We start from the raw sequence: 22,529 nt of genomic DNA, 5'->3' as shown, positions 1-22,529 counted from the left end.
ACCTTTGAGTTCTGTACAGAAACAATACCGTTGTTTGTGTAACTTGGCAATGTTTTTAATGGGACAAAATAAGATGTTATTGAGAAACCCTTTTGATACATTATTCCATTGCCTTTTTTTTTTTTTTAATAAGGCTGGAGTATTATTGAATCCCTTTAATTAAAGTAAGTTGGGGTTAAGGGAAATTCCACTGAAATACCCAGATGTGTTTTCTTGTTATGCTGTGTTCGTTTGCATATACATATATTTGGTCACATGAGCAAAATTCACAACTTCATTCTTGTGTGAAACGGTCAGGACTGTTACAGTTTTTAACCGACATTAGGATCAAATACTCTGTTGCTGAACTTAAAGTCCCAAACATTTTCCACTGGCCGTGTGTAAGTAACTCTCCCAGATACTCAAAAATGTCTGCGTTCCAGGTCAGCGGCTGTGAGGAAGGGGGTAGTGCAGACATTCCCCACTTACTTCTAGCAGGTTATTAGAAGAAAATGGATTGTGCGTTTCTCTTGAGAGAGGTCAGACACTGACACGGGTGCAGTGTAGGTTAGGTGAAGTACAGGTGAACGTAAGACCATCTTTATAAGCTAGTTTGACTGGTTAGACACATTAAAAAAAAAACAAAAAACTGACTTTGAAGTGCGGGACAGCTGTTGTGCTCCATTCAGGTTTTAAACTCTTTCTCATAATAGATTATTAAAATGCTTGTTTAGCCAAGACAGGACGTTACTCCCACCTGATCTGTTTGTAAAATGCATGGAGAGTAGGGGGGAAAATAGCTATTTATGCTATTGTCAGTTTGGCACAGGGAAAAAGGATTAGTATAAACTGATCACACCTAGGATGGAAATTAGAAAAAAAAAAAAAGGTCCTTTTCAGAGGTTATGGGCCTAACAGGACTAACAGGGACAAGAGATATAAGAAGTTCCAAGACAGAGCTTGGCTAAATGTTAAGAAACAAATTATGTGATACAGTTGCCATGACAACAAAGGAGTCTGGAGTTTATGATCTGAGATGCCTCTTCATTCCAATGCTTCTATCAGAAATAGATGTTCCTAAGTGCAGCTGAAGATTTGCCATACTGGTGCTACTCAAGTGGATGAAGAGACGCAGGCTACAGCCTTCCTCAGGAGCGTGCCTCAGCCATCCCTAGGCAGAGACCAGACTCATGCTGCAGTTCAGAAGACGACAGTTTTGCCACTGCTCAGTCTGTTGAAGGAGGAGACTGCCGCCTGGCTGGAGCACCCCGGGTCTCGCCGGGGAGCCTGCGCTTCAGCCTGCCCTGCTACCCTTCGGGCGCGCGCCCCAGGCGTACACCTTCCCTTGCCACGGGAGCTGCAAGAGGAAAGGCACGATATTCCCCCTGTGCAGAGCGGGGAGTGTGGTGACAGGATGAAATCTAAAACCTCGAGACATAGTATCTCCACAGGGCCTTTTCCTTTAGATACCTTACATCTTGTTTGTTTTCCATAATATTTGAGTTTATGCAGAGAAATTTGTATTGTGGCAATGCTACTAATGATTTTGATATTTTTGCTGTAATTCATCTGTACCTCTTTTTCTGGAAGGCTGTAGGTACTTCCTTATGATACTTTTTCTTTTTAAGAAACCCCACAGAATTGATGAGGTGAGATGCATCTCTGGAGATCACCTAGTCCGACTCCCTGTTCACTGGCTTCATCTTCTTTACAGCCTCCCCTGCGTTAAGGCCACCAGTCCAGGCGAATCTAAGAGCAAATGGATTACTGTTAAAAATGTACTAATGCAAGATTTCAGCTGGAGTTTTCCACATGCTTGTATACCTGGTTCTGTCAAGCTTCTTAGGTCAACAGAGTGCGTGGAAGTCTCTGAAGCATCTTTTACACTACATTAGATTACATGGGATATGGCCAAATAGTAATAACAATCAGACGTGTTTGTGTTGGAGATCAGAATGTAAACTAATTTCCTATTTGTACTAGCAAGTTTTCAGGATTTTTCCAGAGACTGTTCAGGGCCTGTTTCAGGACCTGTTCAAATAAATGAATAGTTGAGGCCCAGTGGACTGAAGCCATCTGCTTTTGTCTGTTTAAGCCTCCGTGGTATGATGTGAATAATTGGGTTTACAGATACATTATTTTCCATTACAGGACTCATTTATACATTATATTATTACTTTCTATTTTCATCTAAGGCACAGGTTAAACTTGGGTGCCAGCTTTTTGAGACAATGAATCTTGAAATTGTTTGTGGTTAGATGCATTTTATAAGAACATAAAATATCATATAAATCCAAAACATGTTTTGGATTAGGACCTTTTTGACTTGCCTCCTCGTTTAGATCTCTAAACTCTATCAGCAAGTGTATTCATTCAGTCCTTTCCTATAACACTCAGGGAAAAGTATGTTGCCAACAGAATTTGTTAAAATATGCTTTGCACAGAAACCCTTCTAGGTGGACTATCTGCCCTCAACGCTGTTCATGTGCCTGTTGGTGATGCTGGATTACAATACTGACAACAGCAGACAAGCACTGCTGAAAGCATTCAGCATTTAGAATGAATTTAGGGGATTTAACATAAAGCAAATAATCATTTTTTTGACACTAAATGCACTTGTAGAGTGCAGATTTTGGATATGGTCTAAGTTTGTGCTAAATACTGCTTCAGCTCATCACCGAGAGTTTAAGGCCAGCAGAACCATAGGCACCACAACCAGCTGCTGGTTCTCAGTGAATTAAACGCTTGCAGCTGACCCTCGGATTAGCAATGCGGGTATAACGAGCAAACTAATTACTTCCCAATGATTGTCTAGGTCACTGTGTCGTTCTTTGTCTCACATTGAATAAATACTTCACAGATGGGAAATTCATACTACTGGTTCGTGACAGGCTTAGACAGTGTTATGTGCACAACTGTGTAGTTACTTGAAATGCAAAAGTATAATTTGAGCCTACAAAATTACTTGTATGCTATTTATTTTGCTGGTACAAATTGTAATTGGGTTAGCATGTGCTAAGTATTTAGAAAACGTGGTGGATTTTTAAAAAGTGTGTAGGCAGGGGTTTGTAAGTGTGTGTAACAGGTTCGGGTTTTTGTTGGTTTTTTCAAGTAGCTCAATGGGTAGGAAGAGCTTCTGAGAAGCTTATTTTGACAGAACGTGTGTTCACAACTGCAAGGTGAATTTATTCACCATTGCACCAATGCAGTGGTCGTTCTGAGCAGAATCATCTGTCTACTTAATTACCGTTGAAAATGATTGACTACATTTTCCACTGAGAGAATGTTTAGATAATGGAAGGATGAGGGTGATGCATTGAAGGAATTAAGATTTTTTTTCTTTTTTTCTTTTTTTTTTTATTAATAGAACAATCTCCGCAAAGGTCTCTTTCTCTAGTAGTGTTTTTTCTTTTGCACCTTCCTACGGGAAGGCTGCTCTGGTGAATATGTTCCAGCTCACGCATCTGCTGTGCTACAATGGGCAGGTTATTTTATTTTATTTTATTTTATTTTATTTTATTTTATTTTATTTTATTTTATCTTATTTTATTTTTTTTACTTTTCAACCCATTGCATTGTTACACATTTCAGAAAAAAAATGCTTTTATGCAGCCTGTCCCAAAATCCATAAAATCTACCCCAGCATCTCTAGGACACTCATTAATGTACTCTTTAAAAAAAAAAAAAAAATCTGCATTTTTAAATAATAGCATTTGTTCTTCCCTGTCCTAAATCTGCGCATGTAAGTGAACTAAATGCATCTATTTACACAGTGAAGAGTCTGTTTGCAATCAGATATTGCCTGGTGGTGGAGTGTGGCAGAGTAACAGGGACCCACACAATCGTAGCTTCTGTAGGGAATGAGTACTATAAAGGTTATGCACTCTTTCGTTTTCTTTAAGATAGGGAAGCACGCCTTTATTTGGGGGGCAGAGGGGTAAATTTAATCTTCAGGAAACAAATTTCAAGGTAATTCTATCTCTAACGTTGCTTCTAAAGTAAATACCAGCCGCCCTGTAGGCAGTATAGCCTTTCGTGGTATGTGAATGTAAATATACATGAAATAACCGATTTGCAGTTTTTTATACCTCTCAGTGGCATCTGTGTGGCTACACTGACTTGTGTCTTGCTGTAGTCCTCGCTCTTACTGCATCATATTTAAGCTCCTTGCTGCCTTTGAGATTACCTAGAATGTCTTTGTAAAAATAGACCAAGAGAGAAGATACCTGCTTCCTCTCCTTTGTGCTCTTAGCAGCCATCTCACCTTGAATACTGCTTCTGCCTTCCTCCTTGCTCCTGCCTTCTGATAGGGTACCCTTTCCATTTCTTGAAATCACCCACCAAATGACTTTACTGCCTCCGTTCATATTAACTGTAAAGCGATTTCTACCATATCCTACCCTTTTCTAAACTTCTTCCATCTCATAAGCTGTTGTCAGTCATCGGTCGTCCTCAGTCCTGTGTGCTTGTTTCTGATGTTATCAGGATTATAATGTTGCCTGAATGGGAGCATTTTTTCTTTGTAAAGTTCCAGAGTAATTTATTGATGTCATGGTAGTTCACATATTATCTTTTGTATGGAGGGCTCTTTCATGTAGGGAATATTTCACACAGGAAAAAAAAAATGATTACCTGATAAATGTTTTGTTCTTAGAGACCACATCATTATTTATTCTTGAATAAAGTTTCATGATTTTTATTGGGGTTTGGGGGGTTTAGATGTTGCTATTTATAAATGTTCAGTAAGATAGTCAGAGTAGTGGACTTGGATATTAAAGATAGGGAGATTTATGACTGTCAGATGTCTTTGTCACTGGTTTACTCCATATTTTTAAATCCTTTCTTGAAAGAATAGCCATGTTGGAGAAAGAGCTCTTCATTGCTGGTATTCAAAGCTCTTGTGCAAGAGGAACGTAGTTGTTGCTAACGGTCTCTGGTTTGGACCTTTAAGCAGGTGTTAGTCCTGGCTGTGAAGCACATCAAATACAAGCCCCAAAGTGCTTTCAGTTCTCCAAGAGGGCATTTGTGGGGGAGCAGCGACGTGTCTGCTGTGGTCGCAGTGGAGAGGAGACTCAGTGCACTGCCTTTTATCTTGGAGAACTGAATGCGTCATGCCCAAGCACGTTGCACTTCTGTAGGAAGCCGTGAAATGACAACTGTGTGAATAACTGATTCCACCAGCTAGGAACGAAACCTCTTAACTATGCAGAGGTGGTGGCAAGTATTGTTTGCTGTCATGGATGAGTATTCGGTGTCTTAAATGTATCCAGAAGTGCCTGGATTAACCAGCTGCATGTACCTCCAATTATAGCTGCAAACCAGTCCATCCATATCTCCTCTAACTACTGACCAACACACGAGCGTTGCTTTGCTTGCATTTTTTTTGAGTTATCTGTAAGCTAACTAGTAATGGCGCAGTCAGTGGGGGCGAAGGCCCCGTCTCACCTGCTGCCCTTGACTCTGTCCAGTGTCATTTGATCCTTTTCATGAGTGGTTCACCCAGGGTTTTGTTAACATGAGGTACATGAAAAATGGTGGTATAAGCCATGTGGCTAATAATATTTCAAGACATTGAAATACAATGCACTGCACACTACCAGAAAATTATTTTATCTGGAAAAATTATCTCCTATGAATTTTTCTCATTTCTGTCTCCAGCTTGCTCTTAAGTAGTAATTTTCCTGCCTCATAACATCGTACTGCTCTAAAAAAACTGAGCACATTGATTATACAAGGTGGAAAAAGCACTGAGACATATAGCTGAAAAATCTTGATAGTCACAAAAGTGCTCTTCCTTTTAAACGCTTCAAAAATGTTTCATACATACCTGGAAAGTAAGTTCAGCTTGAGATAGCTCAGATTTCCAGTTTAGGCTGTTTTTTAAAGACATTGAGTCTATGAGATAGTGTTATTTCATAAATTGTTTCTCAAATTCTCTCAAAGTTCCGTCCCACTGCCCAGTTTTAGCCTAACGATGACAAAGTATGAATTTCAAGAACATAAAGTTACGAGGCTTTTCCTGGCAGTCGGGAATGGATAGAGGAGTGTTACTGAAATTGTTGGCTGTCCCAAGGGACACCTTTTCTTGCATTTGGCTTGTTGGATGACCAGTTGCCATTGCTGTAGCATGGAACCAGCCACAGCGCATATCTATTCCTATAATCTATTTTCACCTACTTACAAAGGTCATGGGGAAGAAGGTTCTGTGCAGGAGAGTTTCAGAGAAGAGTCAAAGGAAAAAAAGAACTCAAGGTTTTGCAGTGAAAGGTCACAGAAAATATGCTGAAAGATTGGGTTGAAGAAGAGAGACAGACACAAATTTGTGCCTGCAAATCAACCTTGCTAGTTTGACTGTTTATAGAACATCCTTCTAAACACTTTGCCGCTAAAAGCAAAGATTTTTTTTTAATGTTTCAGAGATGCGATCACATTTAATACTGAGTCCTCATGCAATTATGAAATGAATTGGCACAGGTGAAATAAATATCTATTTTAATACTTAAAAAAATTTACCTTCTTCAGCTTGCTTACAAAGCTTAGATGAGATGCAGCAGTCAAATTGCCAAATCTTGAAGTGGAAGTAGAGAACGTGCCTCATCAAATTATTCACACCTGAAAAGGTTTTACGGAATAATATCAGGCTAAAACTACCAAACCAACCTGCCAGAGCTCTGGTATCTTACTGTTTAATGACCATTTCTACAGTCATTTGGCTTATTTATAAAATATTGAGGAAGGTTAAAAGAACTAGAGAATCTGTCACTGCAATCCTAGTTCCTTACAAGCTATTGACGATTCCAATGTTATTACTTTGTAATCATGCTACAGTTTTACCTACCGAGGTGCTAGAGATAGTGAAGATGAGGTATTGCTCTGCTGATTTCATGATTCTTTTCTTAATCAAGTATTTCTGTAAACTCTTTAAGTTAAATAATCTTCAGATCTCCTATCAATATTTTTATTTTTGCAATATAAATCTTCTTGGTACCAGCTTTTGTAACCATGCCTTTTAAACAAAGCTGCTATAAACAGTCATTTACAGGTTCTGTTTCTGAGACAGCTTTAAAAAATATGTCGTATATATTTGCTCTTGCTCTAAATGTTAAATATCATTGCATATAACGATGCGAACAGATGGTATGCTGCATAAGCCGTTTATCATTTTACACATTATCACTTTACACGAGTGAAGTGTACATGTGTTTGATTAATATTAACTTTTGATTTATTTGGAGATCTCTGGTTTTTGACAGCATTAGGAGATATATTCTAATCCATACTGGCTTCCAACCTTAAAATTTAATTCCAGTAAAGACAGAGTAGATGCATTCTATAGTTCTTAATTGCATGAACTTTTTTGCTGTGGAAAAGAATTATCTAGTTGAGGTTTTAATACTGGAGGGAATTTGGAAATAAGTGGATAACTCTGCTAAAATATACTAGGCAGATTAAATTTAGATGCCACTGGTCCAACTAAATAAACATCGTATCTTGGAATTAAATACCAGATGCTAAGAAGGTGTAAAATAAAACAAAACAGCAATGGTCCTATTCAAATCAATATTCTTTTACATCCTCCACCTACAGAATGAGAGAACTTCATATTTGCCTGCTCAACAGGTCTGGATGTTCAGCATGTGTTACACGTACGTCACTGTATATGAAACTAAAAAAGTGCCTCAAAAAGCATTTCAAGCTTGTAGGCATAACACACGGACCATACTTTGAGACTTCTGACTGCAGCATTGTATTAAAAATATGGTTTACCAAGATGTTACTTCATCATAATGCATTTTGTCTCAGCTAAAGCCTGAAAAAAGGCAAGACTTCCCTTTGCTACAATGGATGGGAAAACGATTTCAAGTTGGAATGGGTCTGCTTGTGCTTGTTTTCTGCTAAATCGCAATAATATTTAATGAGAAATTTTGCTCTGAACTCTAAATTCTTTAGACTGTGAGATGCCCAGCCTGTCAGAATAAATAGAGGAGGCTAAAAACGCTTGCTTTGAAAATGACTGTTCATTTTGGAAGGCACTGAGCAATCTCAGTGAAATATAACTGAGTCAGTTGAGTTTTGGATAGAGATCAAATCCCCAGCATGTATTCTGGCAGCATGTCTTCTTCACTGATTCCATTCCTCAATATCTTTTATGTCTAAATAGCACATGCAGCACTTCAGTCTTATATGCTGCTATCATTCAGATTCCAGATACCTTTCAGTGACTTCTTATAGACTGAATTAATAAATAAATTACTTTTATTCATGCTTATTTATAGTTTTTACGTCTAGGTTTTCTTCTAGGTCTATTAATATTATGGAAAGATGTATACAGCAAAAATGATGATGTAGCACTAGGAATTACCCAGAGAGTATAGATTTTAAACTTTAATGTTGCAGTGAAGTTCTAAGTTCAATTGGCGTGACCATAATAGCTGGTCAGGGCTTCATATACTTAACTTATTTTTTTCCATGAAAACTCTTTTGGACTTCTATGGCCCTGATGCCTTTGCTTCCAGGACATCAGATCCTTCCAGAAACTAGCAGAAGGAAAATGCTGGGAAATTAGGAGAGTACATATAATAAAAGAATGTCTGTTGAATGTGAGCTTACTTTGGGAGTGAACATCTTTGTTCCTGGATGATTTGAAAATAAAAGCTTCTTAATATCTCACTGGTTACGTTAGAGAGCATGAAATGCACATATATGTTTGTGGATAATGCGGTCATGAAAAATGACTATTATTTAAGAAAATATTTTTAATGTATGAAATGAAATGTAGAGTTGTAGCACGCTAATTGTTGGAAATAAAATACATAAAGAGAAAGATTTGGTTGAACTCATTTAACTTTTTTGGTTTTTAAACTGGTAATTATAAGGAAATTAGTTGCATATTTCATGAAGAGCTAGCTCTTTTTTCCTGTTACGATGTCAGCTATACGCTGTTTCTTAAATATGTGTTTTTATTAAAAGATGGTAATTAGAATTTCTGTATCTTCCTGTTCTTTCCGCCTTCTGTTTTTAAAACTGAAAGAACAGTTTTCTGCATTTTGATCTAAAAGACTATTTTCTTTCTTTGCAGGTTAATAATGAGAATGTAGTGAAAGTTGGCCACAGGCAGGTGGTGAACATGATTCGACAAGGGGGCAATCACCTAGTTCTTAAGGTTGTTACAGTAACCAGGAATCTTGATCCAGATGACACAGCTAGAAAGAAAGGTACATTTTTCTCTTTTCCTACATGAGTCCTTTTGGTCTTGATCCGCAGAAAACAGAATATGGATGTGAAATTACTGTTTTATAATTTCTGCTTTATAGATTTCCTTTTTAAAATTCGAAATTCTCTTCTCTTACTTAATTCCGAGGAATTTAATTCTGTTGACTTATGCATTAATATGTCACCAAAAGGGTAATATTATTTTGTCATGTTTGCCATGAAATTTTATCTTTATGAATCTTTGTGTATTTATATGTTTGAAGATCTTGTAGTAAAATTTCTTCCAGTAGTGAGAAAGAAAAAGCACAAGGAACAGATTACCTTTCTTAGATTATCTATCTATTAATAATATAGAATATCTATCTATTAATGGATTATCTATTATTCTTCCACTTGGCTGCTAGCAAGAAAGCAGCTACGCCAAGAGAGGTTAGTATAGCATCATGTGCCACAAAGACTTTGGGAAAGAATTGTCTGGGTACAAACAGGACGAGATTTTTTTCCTGCCTAGGTGTTGGGATTTCTAGTATTAATTTTAACAGAGATTATGGGTTAACCTATATCATAAGATTGGGCTAATCCCTTAAGAATGTCAATGTGTTTCCTACCTACCCAAAAAAAACCCACCACAAAAATTTCACAAAAAAAAAAAAAAAAAAGATTTTGCAATTTTGCACTATTTCCTTCACCTTAGATACCCTGAGTTTGCTCAGGTTAAAAGCTACTCTGGGAAGTCATTAGGCCCTCATAATTACCATTAAGCAGAAAAGATTGCTGCTGCTAACTAGTGTTCAATACAGCAGCATCACATTTTTGAAAATTCCTGTTCCCCCCACCAATTTCCTCCCACCCATTGTCAGTCACAGCCGCCTGCCTCTTCAGTACGAGAGCAGGCTAGAACCTGGCCCCCGAGGGCTCCCTCTTTGTCCATGGGTAAAGCTTTCTGCCTACACTGTGAGTGTTCTTGACATCTACTGCTTTGTGTTTTTTTTTTAAATAAATCACCTTGGGGGGGGTGGAAGGCTATATTAAAGTAAATAATGTTAAAACATGGTCCTGCATTATTGCTAGGTTAATAGAATTCCTATTCACACATTTTAAACAAACTTTTCACCTCTGTCCTTTGGGATGTGTCATATCGGCCTTAAATAAAAGTGCTGCTGTATACAACCCGAAGGGAAGTTGCTGCTATAAAAACAAATCCAGTTCCTTGTCATCTTTCCAGAGCCTCCTATTGAAAACGCGTCATTTGCCAAAAACATTCACTTTTGCATCTTGTCCCTTTTTGATACAAGTCGGTAGCCTTTTGTGTTACCCGGCGACTGCCATTGTGCCGTGGGAATTGTGTGGAAGCATTTTCTTGCCATCAGTCTCCTTTACGGTGAGGCCAGTGTCAGATACCCAGCCTCGCTTCCCAGTGTTTTGTGCAGTTTACCTCACAGACTTGTGGTTGCTTGTTGGGCAAGGGCAGACCTCAGACTGAAGTTAATATGTACCTCATGTCTGGCGCTGAATCTGAGCTGTATTTTTGCTTTCTTGTGACACACTGTCGTTCAAGCCTCTGTAAGAAGATGAAGGAGTTTAACAGGGAAAGGATGATGCTGACGTAGTGGGTATAGGTGGTATGGGATGAACGTTGTCTACTTCTTTCCTCCATCACTCTTTCTTGCCCTCAAACTACTTTGCCATCTTTGACAAAGTGGTGTAGCCTAATGTATAGTATTGACCAAAACTCTTAAAAATCCTTAATTTTTCCTGGTGTCCCAGAGCCATTTCTGTTTACTAGAAATCTCCAACTTTCCTACCAACATTGGCATAATCTTTTCTGACATTATGCTCCTTTCTGACCGCCAAAAACATTGGTTATCAGGCTACTGAAACACCTGCTGGATTTTAGTTTCTGTGCTAGATGATTGCCTTGATACTTTCAGATCTTATTTATTCTGAGGATCACCTGTTTTCCCTAGTCTCACTGTAACTATTAAGACAAATTTGAATCTTCATTCTTGTATTTCTCAGATTTAACAGTTTCTTCAAAGATGAAATTAATCTGGCCGAAATTGGCTGCTCTCCAGGAGATTTTTAGCTATGTACATTTCTTAGAAGGAGGGGCATAAGTGCTGCGAGGCACTTTCTGTAGAAAGTCTTTTTCCTAATGAAAAACAGAAGAGCACAGTTATTTAGCTTTAAATGTTTCTGTGTATCCTGTTACATAAAAGCTTGCTGATGTGTCAAACAACCTACGCTAAAAGTAGAAATGGTATAGAAATTCCATACATGAAAAGCATCTCAGGGTTTTTTCCTCCACATGTATGTATTTATTATTACCTTATTTTATGTAGCATATTCTTTTAAATAAATATGAAATTGTGTATGTGAATATAGTGGTTTAGAGATGTGTATTTACTTACACTGTATATCCTTCTGTTTAATGCAAAGCCCCACCACCTCCTAAGCGAGCTCCAACCACTGCACTGACCTTGCGGTCTAAGTCAATGACCTCAGAGCTTGAAGAACTTGGTAAGAAAGTGTTTTTCGACAAGCATGCTGGCGTAATAGAAATGTAAATATATATATATATCTATGTATATACATTAAATTGACTGAAGGGAACTGCACTGTGTACAGTATATAGAACAGAAGAGGTTTTAAGAATGCTGCATCTTTGGAGAGTTCAAATATGCATGATTTGCATGAATAATTTTTGTTTAAACTTGTGCCTTTACTGCTACGCAAGAGAATGTCAATACATTTTATGCATCATCAAAGTTTGGCACATCTACTAAAAAGTAATGCCGTATCATATTTTGTTAGCTTTGCTTTCTAAATTTTCAGTTCATCTAATATTGTTTTATTTTAAATTTCTGTCGCCTCTCATTAGTGGATAAAGGTAAGCTGCCAGAAGCTGTTGTTAAAAAGCTGACAGTGTTAAAGCAGCTTCAACTTCAACTTGTTTTCATTAGACTCTGTTCTGAAAAAGTGCATATTATGATATCACTTTGACTTCTGTGCATGATATAAGCTTAATTCTTCTCACTATTAGTAATAAAAAAGTATTGAGCATTCAGTCTTTTATTTGCTAATTTTAAAAAATGTAATTGTAGATTGTTTGCTTGATCATCCACATTCTAGATATGCATAATTCTTTGGGAATTTTGATTTATCTTCTAGAAATGAGGAAGGTAATAGTTCTTTTCTTCCTGGTTTTAATCTGTTAGGCCATTAAAAAGTTTCTGCAGCTAGACTGATAAATATGTTATGGATGGACCATATATATAAAGAGAAAAGCCCAGTACATATTTATGGCTATTACACTAGAACAGTGTGTTTAGCAAGTGATAATTGGGTATAAAAACAAACCACATCCCTCATTGCAGACTAATAATCTATCATATAATAAAACCATTTTTCCATGTAATACTACATTGATTTAAATACTTACATTTATAATCTTTTTTTTTTTTTCTGGCATGTACTCATATGAAGGCCAACTGGAAGAAATCAAAGCCTTGTGGCCCCTTTTTTTTCCCTGAAAGTCAATGTTTTCTGGGGCAGATGGACCCCATCCATCCTTTAGTGAGTCAAGTCACATAGCTTCCGTGGGAGTTCTTACCAACAAAGAGGTTCTGAAGTGGTTACTGTCTTCTCTATGGTATAACAACCAAATGAAGACCAAAATGAAACAGTCTGATTATTTAGCTCTAATAGATCTCAGAAAATTAGACTTTTCTGTGCCAGGAAGTTTGGGAACCTGACGGAAAGTTTCAACAGTTTGTAAATATTCTGTTAATTTCTGTTCCAGGATTAGAATGTAAAATGTTTTTTTCTGGAGCCACTTTTTGCATTTGGGTGTTTTGATTTGTTTTCCTTTCATGGAGTGCGAAGAGGTTGTAAAACTTGGCTGGCTTATCAACAAACTTTCCCAAGGGCACAGAAATACCTAGGCACCATTTTTCGCCCTTCATTATCCCCTTCTGCAACTCAATTTCAAACTGAGGGTATCCTTCTATTTCTCTTACTTTTCAATCTTACATAATAGGTACTGTTGGTAAAGCAGAGAGAAGCAGCACTCTTTTCTAGGGAAAATAGCTTACTCATAGTAAAGTCACCTCTACAATGAAGACCATCATAGTTTAGCTTTCTCACCCCTCTATGCAGGTTATAGTACTTGATCTGCTATTTGTTCTCATCGGCTGGCAGAAACCAGTGCAACTCTTGTGACTAGCAGCCATGGGACATACTTGAATCTTTAAGCACGTTTCCCATCCATATCTTTATCTAGGTGGGGCAAATATTACAGTGGCAAGACTTTACTATTCTGAAGAATATAGTTCTGAAACATGTTCCAGAAGTGTATGTCCCCTAATAAAGCTGTAGTAATACTAGAGCATGGCAGAAATTTGTCTTCTTCCTAAACAAGACTGTAAATACCAGTTCCGTGATACTCTGAACATTTGCCACCCTAGCAAACAATACGGCTACTGTTATAAATAACATCTGTGGTCTACCTATTTTAATATATGTCCTGTAAAAGGGCTATTATCAGAAGGAACAAGAGTCCTTAAATTGCACAACAACCGAGCAAGCTTCCAAAAGCAAAATGTTCTCACTATCATCAGTTAAAAGTTGTCTTCTGACATAAAACACAGATTGTATGTGTGTATTTATATATAATTTATAGATCTTTATATGTATATGTGTATATATTGGACATGTGTATGAACTATGAGAACACCCACATTTTTATATCCATTAAACTATCTAATGAATAAGCATTTGTTTCATAACATGTATGTGCAAACTAAATAGGAAGTATGTATAGATGAACACTGTGGATGTTCTCATCTACATATGTGTAATCTTTTTTCTGAACTGAAGAAGCTCATGGTCTCAATAATGTCTTGTGGCAAAGAATTCCACAGGCTAATTTTGTGCTGTGTACAAATGTATTTCTTTTTTATTGGTTTTAAATGTGATCCCTTTAATTTTATTGAATGTCCCTTGTTATGTAATAGAAGAAGAAGATAAGCGAAATGCCCCATTTGTTTTCCCTTAAGAGTATATATTTTTGTAATTTCTCCTAGCTAAGCTAAACAACAGCATTTTTTAAAAACAATTATACATCTCCCAGTATTTACAGTCACTTCCATTGCCTGGCTCTGAACTCTTCTTATGGTTTTATTTACATGTTTTTAGCTACTCTGTTCTCCATAGTACTGAGCAGACCATTTCAGTTGTTCTCTTTCAAATGAGTTAATCCAAAATATGGCAGATAACGCGTGCTAACGTGTCCTTTCCACTTTGATGTGCAAAGATTTGAAAATGTCCTGTTATCGTATCAATATGATATGATATTGAAAGCCCTGGTATCAATAAGTTGCCCCAGTTACTGTTTTTAAAAAAGAATTTAGAAAAAAAAAAAGTATGTGTATCCCTAATACCTGCAGGGGAGCAGTTTCTTATAGATGAGGTATAAACCCTGATAAACTGTGCTTTTGCCAAGCTGTTTATCTGCTGTAGTTCGATACATGCATAGCAGAGGCTAGCAGGGAGAGACTAACTTCTTAGATGGAAGAAAAATGTTTATGCTCAAAATGACAGACGAGGATTTAGCATATAAAAAATTACCTTCAGAATTGATTCACAGTTCATTCCCTTTCTATTTCCAAGCTTCAGTACGGAAGAAGAAGGGTAAGGGGAAGCATTTTGTCTCTTGTTTAACCTGTTTCTCACCTTTCCATAGTGAAGGATAATAACATAACGTAAATGTTGGCATATGGTCCAGTTTATTTTATGGTGTCAAATGTACATTAATTATTGTATATGTTTTTTAGTTATTTAGTTAATAAATTGCAAACACTAAGAACTCAAACAGAAGACTACATTTGAAAATATTCCCCACATTTCTTCCTTTTGTCTCCTTTCCTTCATCTTGCCTTTTTTTCCTTCTTTGTATACAACTCTTTTCCAAACCTTTCCATATCATCTCCTCACAGTTACTGTGCTAACTGGCAGCCACAGAGAACGCGTGGCCAGCCACATATCCTCAGTGTAGTCCTACGTTAGTGATTTCACTTGTCTTTTAATGGCCAAATGTTACTCCCATAACCACACTGTCTCTGTCTCAGGGAATAGGGATCTTGCACACAACACTTAAACTTTTGACCTGGAGAAATGCTGCTCTGCACAATTTTAAGTTTTCAGTATAACATCTTCCACGGTGTCCCGTATGCATGGAGTGCCCTCCCTGAACTGATTCATAGGTCACTACCTTCTCCTTGAAATCTCTCCTAAAGACCCACTTCCCCTATGGTCCCTATTAAGCAATCATCGAAGTAATGATGGCTAGGCAGAGGGGCAGGTAGAAGTAGTGGTGCTATTTTAACAGTTTTTATAAATGTAACTGTATATATATGTAAACAAAGTTTGTTTGTGTTTAGCTGTATTTTTCCATACTCCTGTATGTCATTTTGCTTTCTTAGATTGTAAGCTCTCCTGAGCAGGGACTGTGTCATTTACACGTTCCATGGCGTCTAGCCCAAGGAAGAGTCTCAAACCTCCCCGAGCCCCTGGGTGGTAGCTGGTAAAAGTCTACGTCCTGCTCTTCGACAAAGTTCAGTGTCACGGAAAGGAAAGCTAGGCTGTAGGCAGTACCTTCTCTCAACAGGGAAGCTTTTGACTTTTAATGTTAAACACGACAAAATCAGGTTATTTTCCACTCTTTAGTTTTCTGCTCTTTCTTGACCTCCTTTCAGGTCGCTAACAGAGGTTCCAGCTAGTGATATTTTCCATTCTCTGTTCAGAGAACATGACAGCTTAAACCCCATTGCTACTGGTATTTTTCTGAAAAATATGTTTTGGCAGCATATAAAAAATTCTTTACCTTGTTATTGTAGAGTTTTCTCTCAACCAAAAATTCAGTTTTCTGGGTCATAGGTGAGAGAGTCATTAAGATGAAAATAATGGCTGTTGTGATTTAGTTTGACTAGTTTTGTTGGTTGTCTTTCAAGAGGGGTTCTGATTCATTGGGAGGATAGGAAAAGGGAAGGACATAGGCTGTATTTTTTGTATTCAAGATAGAACATATGACATTTGTGTCTACAGAGATAGGTAATAAAATCTTTAGGTTCCCAGCAGTATGGCAAGGGCAGTATAATCGTTTTACTGCAGTTACACAGCACAAATTACTAAAATGTAAACTGTACTTCATCTGTGCCACCGACTTTCTGCTTATAGTAGTTGCCTGACTCAGAGAGATAGCATCCAACTTCAAAATGTATGTTTGGAGCAGATGTGTTGTCAATAGTAAAACTCCTTTCTGGATTCTGTGGGATATTGGGGAGGGGGAAGACACCTTATTTTTTTCTTTTGTGACTTGTAGGTTTTCAAGACCTGTTGAATAAGGAAGTTATGGCAACGTGTAAACTAACAGTTAGTTATAGCAGCAATTTTCTGGAGGCAGTACTTAAAAAATAATTCTAGGTACTGTGTAGTTAGCCCATTAATACTGAAGAATAACCAAAATATTCATGCAGCGTATTAAAATGAAGACTTGAAAATACTCTAAAAATAAAACGTTAAAAGAAAATCTATGACACTCCCAATGCATTTTTTTCAGTCCTAATTTTCATCATCAATACAGAAAATAGGTATCATTAGAGTTTCAAAATTAATACTTTAAAATAATAAGTTTAACTCTGTTCATAAAAAGCTTATGTGGTTCATGAAAGACTTGGTTTTAAAGGATCTTTCCTTCAGTTTTTGTTTCTACTTTATCAATAACTTCTTGTGGATGGAGAATTTTAAACTAATATGATACTTAAGGAACACAGCCATAAACTAAGATCTGTAAATGTCTAGATACATGATTTTAAAGTTTCATGCTTCTAAGCTTTTTTTTACTGCTAGGAAATGGGTTTGATTTAGTGAGTGATTTGGGATTTTCAGTGAAAGCTAAAGTGGGCAGTGTTTAATTTTAAAAACCTAATACAAAAATCCTCTAAGAGAAAGTACAAAATTAAGAATAGAGCAGGCAAAATTTTCATAATGAAATGGGAATGGTAAGATAAATAATTCTTCTGCATTTATAAATTTTACTTTGACAGTGTCACACAAGTCTCCGTTGTGAGCTAGGGGAGTGGTTTGTTTGTTCTTAGATTTGATACGGTAATCAATAGAAGATAATCCCTCTATATGTGGTGATACTGATTTTGGGGTTTGCTGTGGGCTACAGTACCAAATACAAATGGAGGATTTTCCTCCTTTGAACAGTTTAGATGCTAGTACAACCTCTCAAATACAGAATAACTGTGATATCATCCACACAGACTATTGTTACCTGGCATCAAGTCTTAGTGGCATTTGAATAGAAAAATATCAGTTGATGGCATTCAAAAGAAATATTATTAGCTCTGTCTGCAATCTGCATTCACGCTTCATCCCATTCCTGTTGTCCATTGTTTCAAAGGTGGCACATTCTAATGGCATCTGAAACAATGAATTGCAGAGCAAATATATATAAATGAATGCCAAACAGCGGATTACCTTACAGTGTTATGTTATGTTTGAAGAAACCACACACAAAGACGTCAGCATGCATTTTTGTATTTCACTGTGGTGGAGTTGATGATGGAGATTTGTCTGCAGGAAACAATGGAAAGACCATCAAAGCAACTTTTACAGCACTCACAACGTCAACTCCTTTGATAGTTTCCAGCATCTGCAGTGCTTCTATGTAGGAAGAAGGTTTTCTGATGTTCACCAGACGCTGTATTTTAGAAGATGAGAGCAAAAGGCATCAGGCTTAATGAAGAATTCTTGAAGGGTATCCTTGTAAGTAATTGATTTGCATGACATATTTGAAATTCTAATGAGATAGCAATATAATAATAAGATAAAAGTTGTCATCAGGTTGCAATTTTTCACAAGCATAAAGCAGTGACTCTGGGTGGAATTTGTGAAAAAATGGAATGTGTGAAAAAATATGGGCCCCATTTTTTGTTGACGTAGCAAGGTTACAGGTTTTATGACTTGTAGTCTAACTTGTGGGGAGTCCACAGCAGTGTAAGAAAGTATAGGATTAGGACCATGCCTATGACATGTGCTTTTAAAACACTTTGTAAGAGAAAAGTATTGAAAATCAACGTGTTTCGAGGAGAACAATGCTAAATGAATGTTTTCCACTGGAAAAAGGTTTGGCATCTAGCTGGCATTGTGCCTATTAGCAACTTGTGGCACAGAATCTTAACAGGTAACTCTCAGTACTGAGCACTTCTTCAAGCCAGGGTTTATGTTGCATGAAGTGGACAGCTTTAACTAACATTTTGAAAACACTGGTAATCCTGAGCACAGGTCAGTTGAGTCTCTGTGTGGGTGTTCTCCTCATTTACGCTAGTATTATTTTTAATTTGTCAGCTTATTCTTGAGTATGTCGCACCCTTTCGTGATACTTGTTTTTCTTTACTACAGGACAGTAATTGAACAGGTTTTCAAAACCTTTCTGCATCCGCCAAACGAGGCAATGGTATAAAAGAAGTTGGGAAAGGAATTGTAAGTGTTAAAGAAAACGTGTTTTTCGTAGCATTTGGAAACAGATGAATTAAATACGTTTGCGTATGTGAGTGTCGCTAGCTATACTCAGATATTATTAACTGAATATCTAACCACATATTCAAAATCATGAGTGCTTGAGGAACAGTAACAATTGCATGTGTTTCCCAACATGGTACAGTTAGGGCAGTGGAAAACAACTTTTTCGACACTTTTAATGTGTTCTCTCTCTTTTTCAGGAGCCAGGGAGATGAAGGACTTATCTCCCTCATCTCAAAACTCCCTTTGCTGCTATTTCTCTTTTTTCCCTCCTTCAAATGTTCATATACCCATGTTAATTAATTTCTAAATATATTTTAAAATAAATGTTTTTAGATAATTCATCATAGTTTGTTTGTTTTTTCCCCTCGGTGTGGAAACGTGAGAGTAAGTGTAAGAACAGAGAAGGCTGCAAGTGTCTTAGGTTCTCCACCTTTCTTCTTTGTTTCTTTTGGTTGATTGTCTTTCTTTTGTGACTAGGCTAAATTTTCAAATGCTGTCTCTTAAACAGAACATCAAATTGCCACTTAAATTCCACCTGGCTTGCAGGGTAGGAGTGGGTATTGACTATATTTTCTGCTTTGTTTTTGTTCTTAAACAGAAACCACTGTTAGACAATGACCATTCCTCTTTCAAGGTAGGCTGAATTGTAAGGCTTCAGGATTGCAGGTGCATTTTAAATGCCTGTATAATTATTTCATTAATTGAACGTACTGTTAAAGAGCTGGTACTTGAAAATTTTATCTGTAGAAAGAATTTGAATATATCGGTTTTCTGCCTTCCTTAAAATTACTTTTGATGGTGTGATTATGATATGTAAGTGTGACTTATATGTACTAATGCGAAGATATTTTCAGCCCTAGAAACACAAATAAGACTTTCTTTCAAGAAAGTTTTGATACTTCTTTATTGTGAATACATACAAATCATTTTCATAAATCATGTAATGGTATTTATAGACACTCAATGTTCAATGATTAATTTTAGTCATCAAATAGTTTTTATGTTTTGCTGATTTATTTTACATAATTTTCCCTTTTTTGGATTTTAGTGTACTTTTTGTAGCTTTTTACAGTATCCCAGAGAACATACAAGTATTTTTACTCAATTTTCATAGAAGGAAATTGTTTCAAATGGCTTATGTTTTTGACTGTATTGCAAAGCACTTTTGTTATGTCCTCGTTATGCTAACTGCTGAAGTAATATTCTCTGCCTGTTGTTTGCAGTATGGTAAATATGTGATTTTGGCATTGTGATTTAAGCACAATCCTACGACGTGTTCATTTTGGGTGAGGCTGGAAGAAGTTAATTCCAGATTAAAATGTGCTCGTGGTGGCAGATTTATGAGGATTAGCCTAATTGTCTAAAAGAAAATTCAAATCAATCCACTTCTATATATTTTTTAACTACACATTTACATGACATAACTGCAGGCTGAACTTGTTTCTTTCCTCTAAATACGATCATAAACAACAAATTTGGATTTAAATCTTAACTTTTAATATTCTTACTCTGAAACAATGCTTTAGCTAAGGTTAGTCTTTGAATTCTTAGCAGCATGTTGAAGGCCTAGTAACACTTTACCTGCTTTTGGTCTTTGACAAATTTTTATGCATCTATTCCTATGTGAATAGCTAAAAAGAAAGCCATTAGTTTTCAGTGGGCATAGCTAATGTAATGGAGATCCATTTTTAACCATCTGCAAATCGGACTTACCTGTTTTGCCCCACAGGCACCAGAGATCTATTCCTGAAGTACAATTGCTTGTGTGGCAAGCACCATTATCATAGGAACTTCTATAGTCTGATCAAGCTTTCTTTTGAAATCAGTAGGTTCTCATCTTTCTGCTACCACCCCATTAGTATTGGAAAGCTGTTCTACAGTTTTGTTCATCTGCTGCTTTGAAAGCGTTGTCTAGATTCCCACATGTACTGTTCGCCCAAATTGTCCTTTACATAGTTCCCCCCACCCACAGCCATTCACCCTGAAATATTTATCAAGTTATTTCCCAGCTATTCTTTTACAAACTGAGCAGGGAAAGATCTTTTGCATATATATGGGAAGTGACAAAAATCTAAAAGGTATACAGTGTAAATAAGTGCACCTACTTGGTTTAGATGCTTATTTTTTTCAGACATGCAAACTTATACGCATAATCACTTCTGGTCTTTATGGTAAAAACAAGCTACTTATAGTTAAAAATAAAAGCAATTTTTTAAAATTAACCCATAAGATAAAAGCAACATCACAGCCATATTTTTATGTAGTTTAAGCAAACCTCTGTGCATTTTTAAGAAGCACATGTAAAGACTACCCCCTTAGTTTTAGTACTGCTTATGTAACTGATTTTTGCAGATTATTGACAAGGAAACAAATTTTATCAGCTAATGAAATTAAACTAAACTTGCAAACTCATATTCAGGGAAGGCGATGGAACAAAATATGTGCATATGCAGTACCCGACATTAAGGGCTATGTGCCTAGACCTGTTGACACCAAGGAAGAATGAATGTCCTGTGTTCCCATCACTTTTCAAAAGGAAAAATACATGTGCCAAATATTTGACTGTGCTTGACTGCAGATGCTAGAAAAGGTGGGTGATACTAAAGCATATAGGTGCAATTGGCATTGTATGAAGTTTTGCATAACTGATTGCGCCTGGTACAGTTTCTGTCTGTATCTATCTTAGGTATTTACAAGGCATCTATCACCTTGGTACCTAAGCAGTTTGAAAAATGCACCCACCCCAGGAGGCATGATGCAGATACAGGCAGAGGCCCAGGTCCAGAGCAGCAGAGGCAGGTCCCAGGAAGCTCCCCAACTGTGTTACCGCTGTTGTTGAGCTCCTGGCCCACTTGTTGTGGCCAAAGAACATCTCCACCTACCTGTCAGCAGGAAGACGGTACCCCACCCCTCACGTCCAGCTCCACTGGTGGGGAATCTGAAAAGGAAAGATAATGGAAAAGGCAACGATCCAGTAGCAGAGGTGAAACAGAAATGGTGGGATTTCAAAAGGAGGGATTCTTAAAGAGCAGCACATCTCAGGGGAGGGATCAACTGCCAGTCCAAGTGGCAGGTAAGGCACAACACAGGCATAAATTTCAAATGTTCTTCAGTGAACAAAAGTTAAAGAAATACCTCTGATGTCTCTATAAAGTTTGTCTATACCCAAAGCCCTGCTCTGTTCTTGGCCTCTGTCTCAGTCCTCTATCCCTACAGCCGAATCGACTGTTCAGTGCTCTATGTATCTCAACCCAGTAATTGCTACAATCCTGAATATGTCTAATAACAAACTTAAAAGACTCTCACTGGAAAGGAATGTTGTGGTGCAAAGAGCCAGCACGGTATAGCAGTGCTCCAAAATGATGGACCCATATTCGTGAACCTAAAGGCTGGAATAATCCTGGCTTCTATCACCATGTTCAAAACAGGATCGGGCAAACCACAGATCACCCCTTGCAGGCACAAAAGTTGGAGCAGTTCTCCTGTGGCCACCAGGAGCAATTGGTGATCTACCATATCAGACCAAGCTCTGTATCAGCCCAGTGCAAACACCCATAGAGGCAGCCAGCTACGGGCTTTGCTACAGAAACAGAAGACCTGTCTAACAGGAAAGAAAGGAAGGTAGCCAGTACTTTGATGGAGGTCCACTAGTTACTATTACATGGACCACTTTAATAATAGATCTCTTTTTTTTTCTTTAAACACAACAGAATCAGCAAGGTAAAACGAAATACGGTCTTTAGAAA

General features: G+C 37.2%; 1 protein-coding gene across 2 annotated transcripts in view; it reads left to right on the top strand.

The window, feature by feature from the left end:
• The window catches only part of SHANK2 (SH3 and multiple ankyrin repeat domains 2), a gene marked incomplete at both ends in the record, with an annotated part of 313,032 nt that overhangs the window by 263,940 nt on the left and 26,563 nt on the right, over positions 1 to 22,529 (top strand). For both annotated transcript variants that reach the window (XM_082000563.1, XM_082000564.1), the window contains 2 exons: positions 9,059 to 9,194; positions 11,632 to 11,742. In XM_082000563.1, coding sequence (XP_081856689.1) covers positions 9,059 to 9,194; positions 11,632 to 11,742 — 247 coding nt within the window. The remainder of the gene's footprint in view (positions 1 to 9,058; positions 9,195 to 11,631; positions 11,743 to 22,529) is intronic.

Source organism: Phaethon aethereus, assembly GCF_964289735.1.
Source record: "Phaethon aethereus genome assembly, chromosome: 5".
Classification (NCBI taxonomy): Eukaryota; Metazoa; Chordata; class Aves; order Phaethontiformes; family Phaethontidae; genus Phaethon; species Phaethon aethereus.
This window is presented reverse-complemented; position numbering and strand designations above follow the sequence as displayed.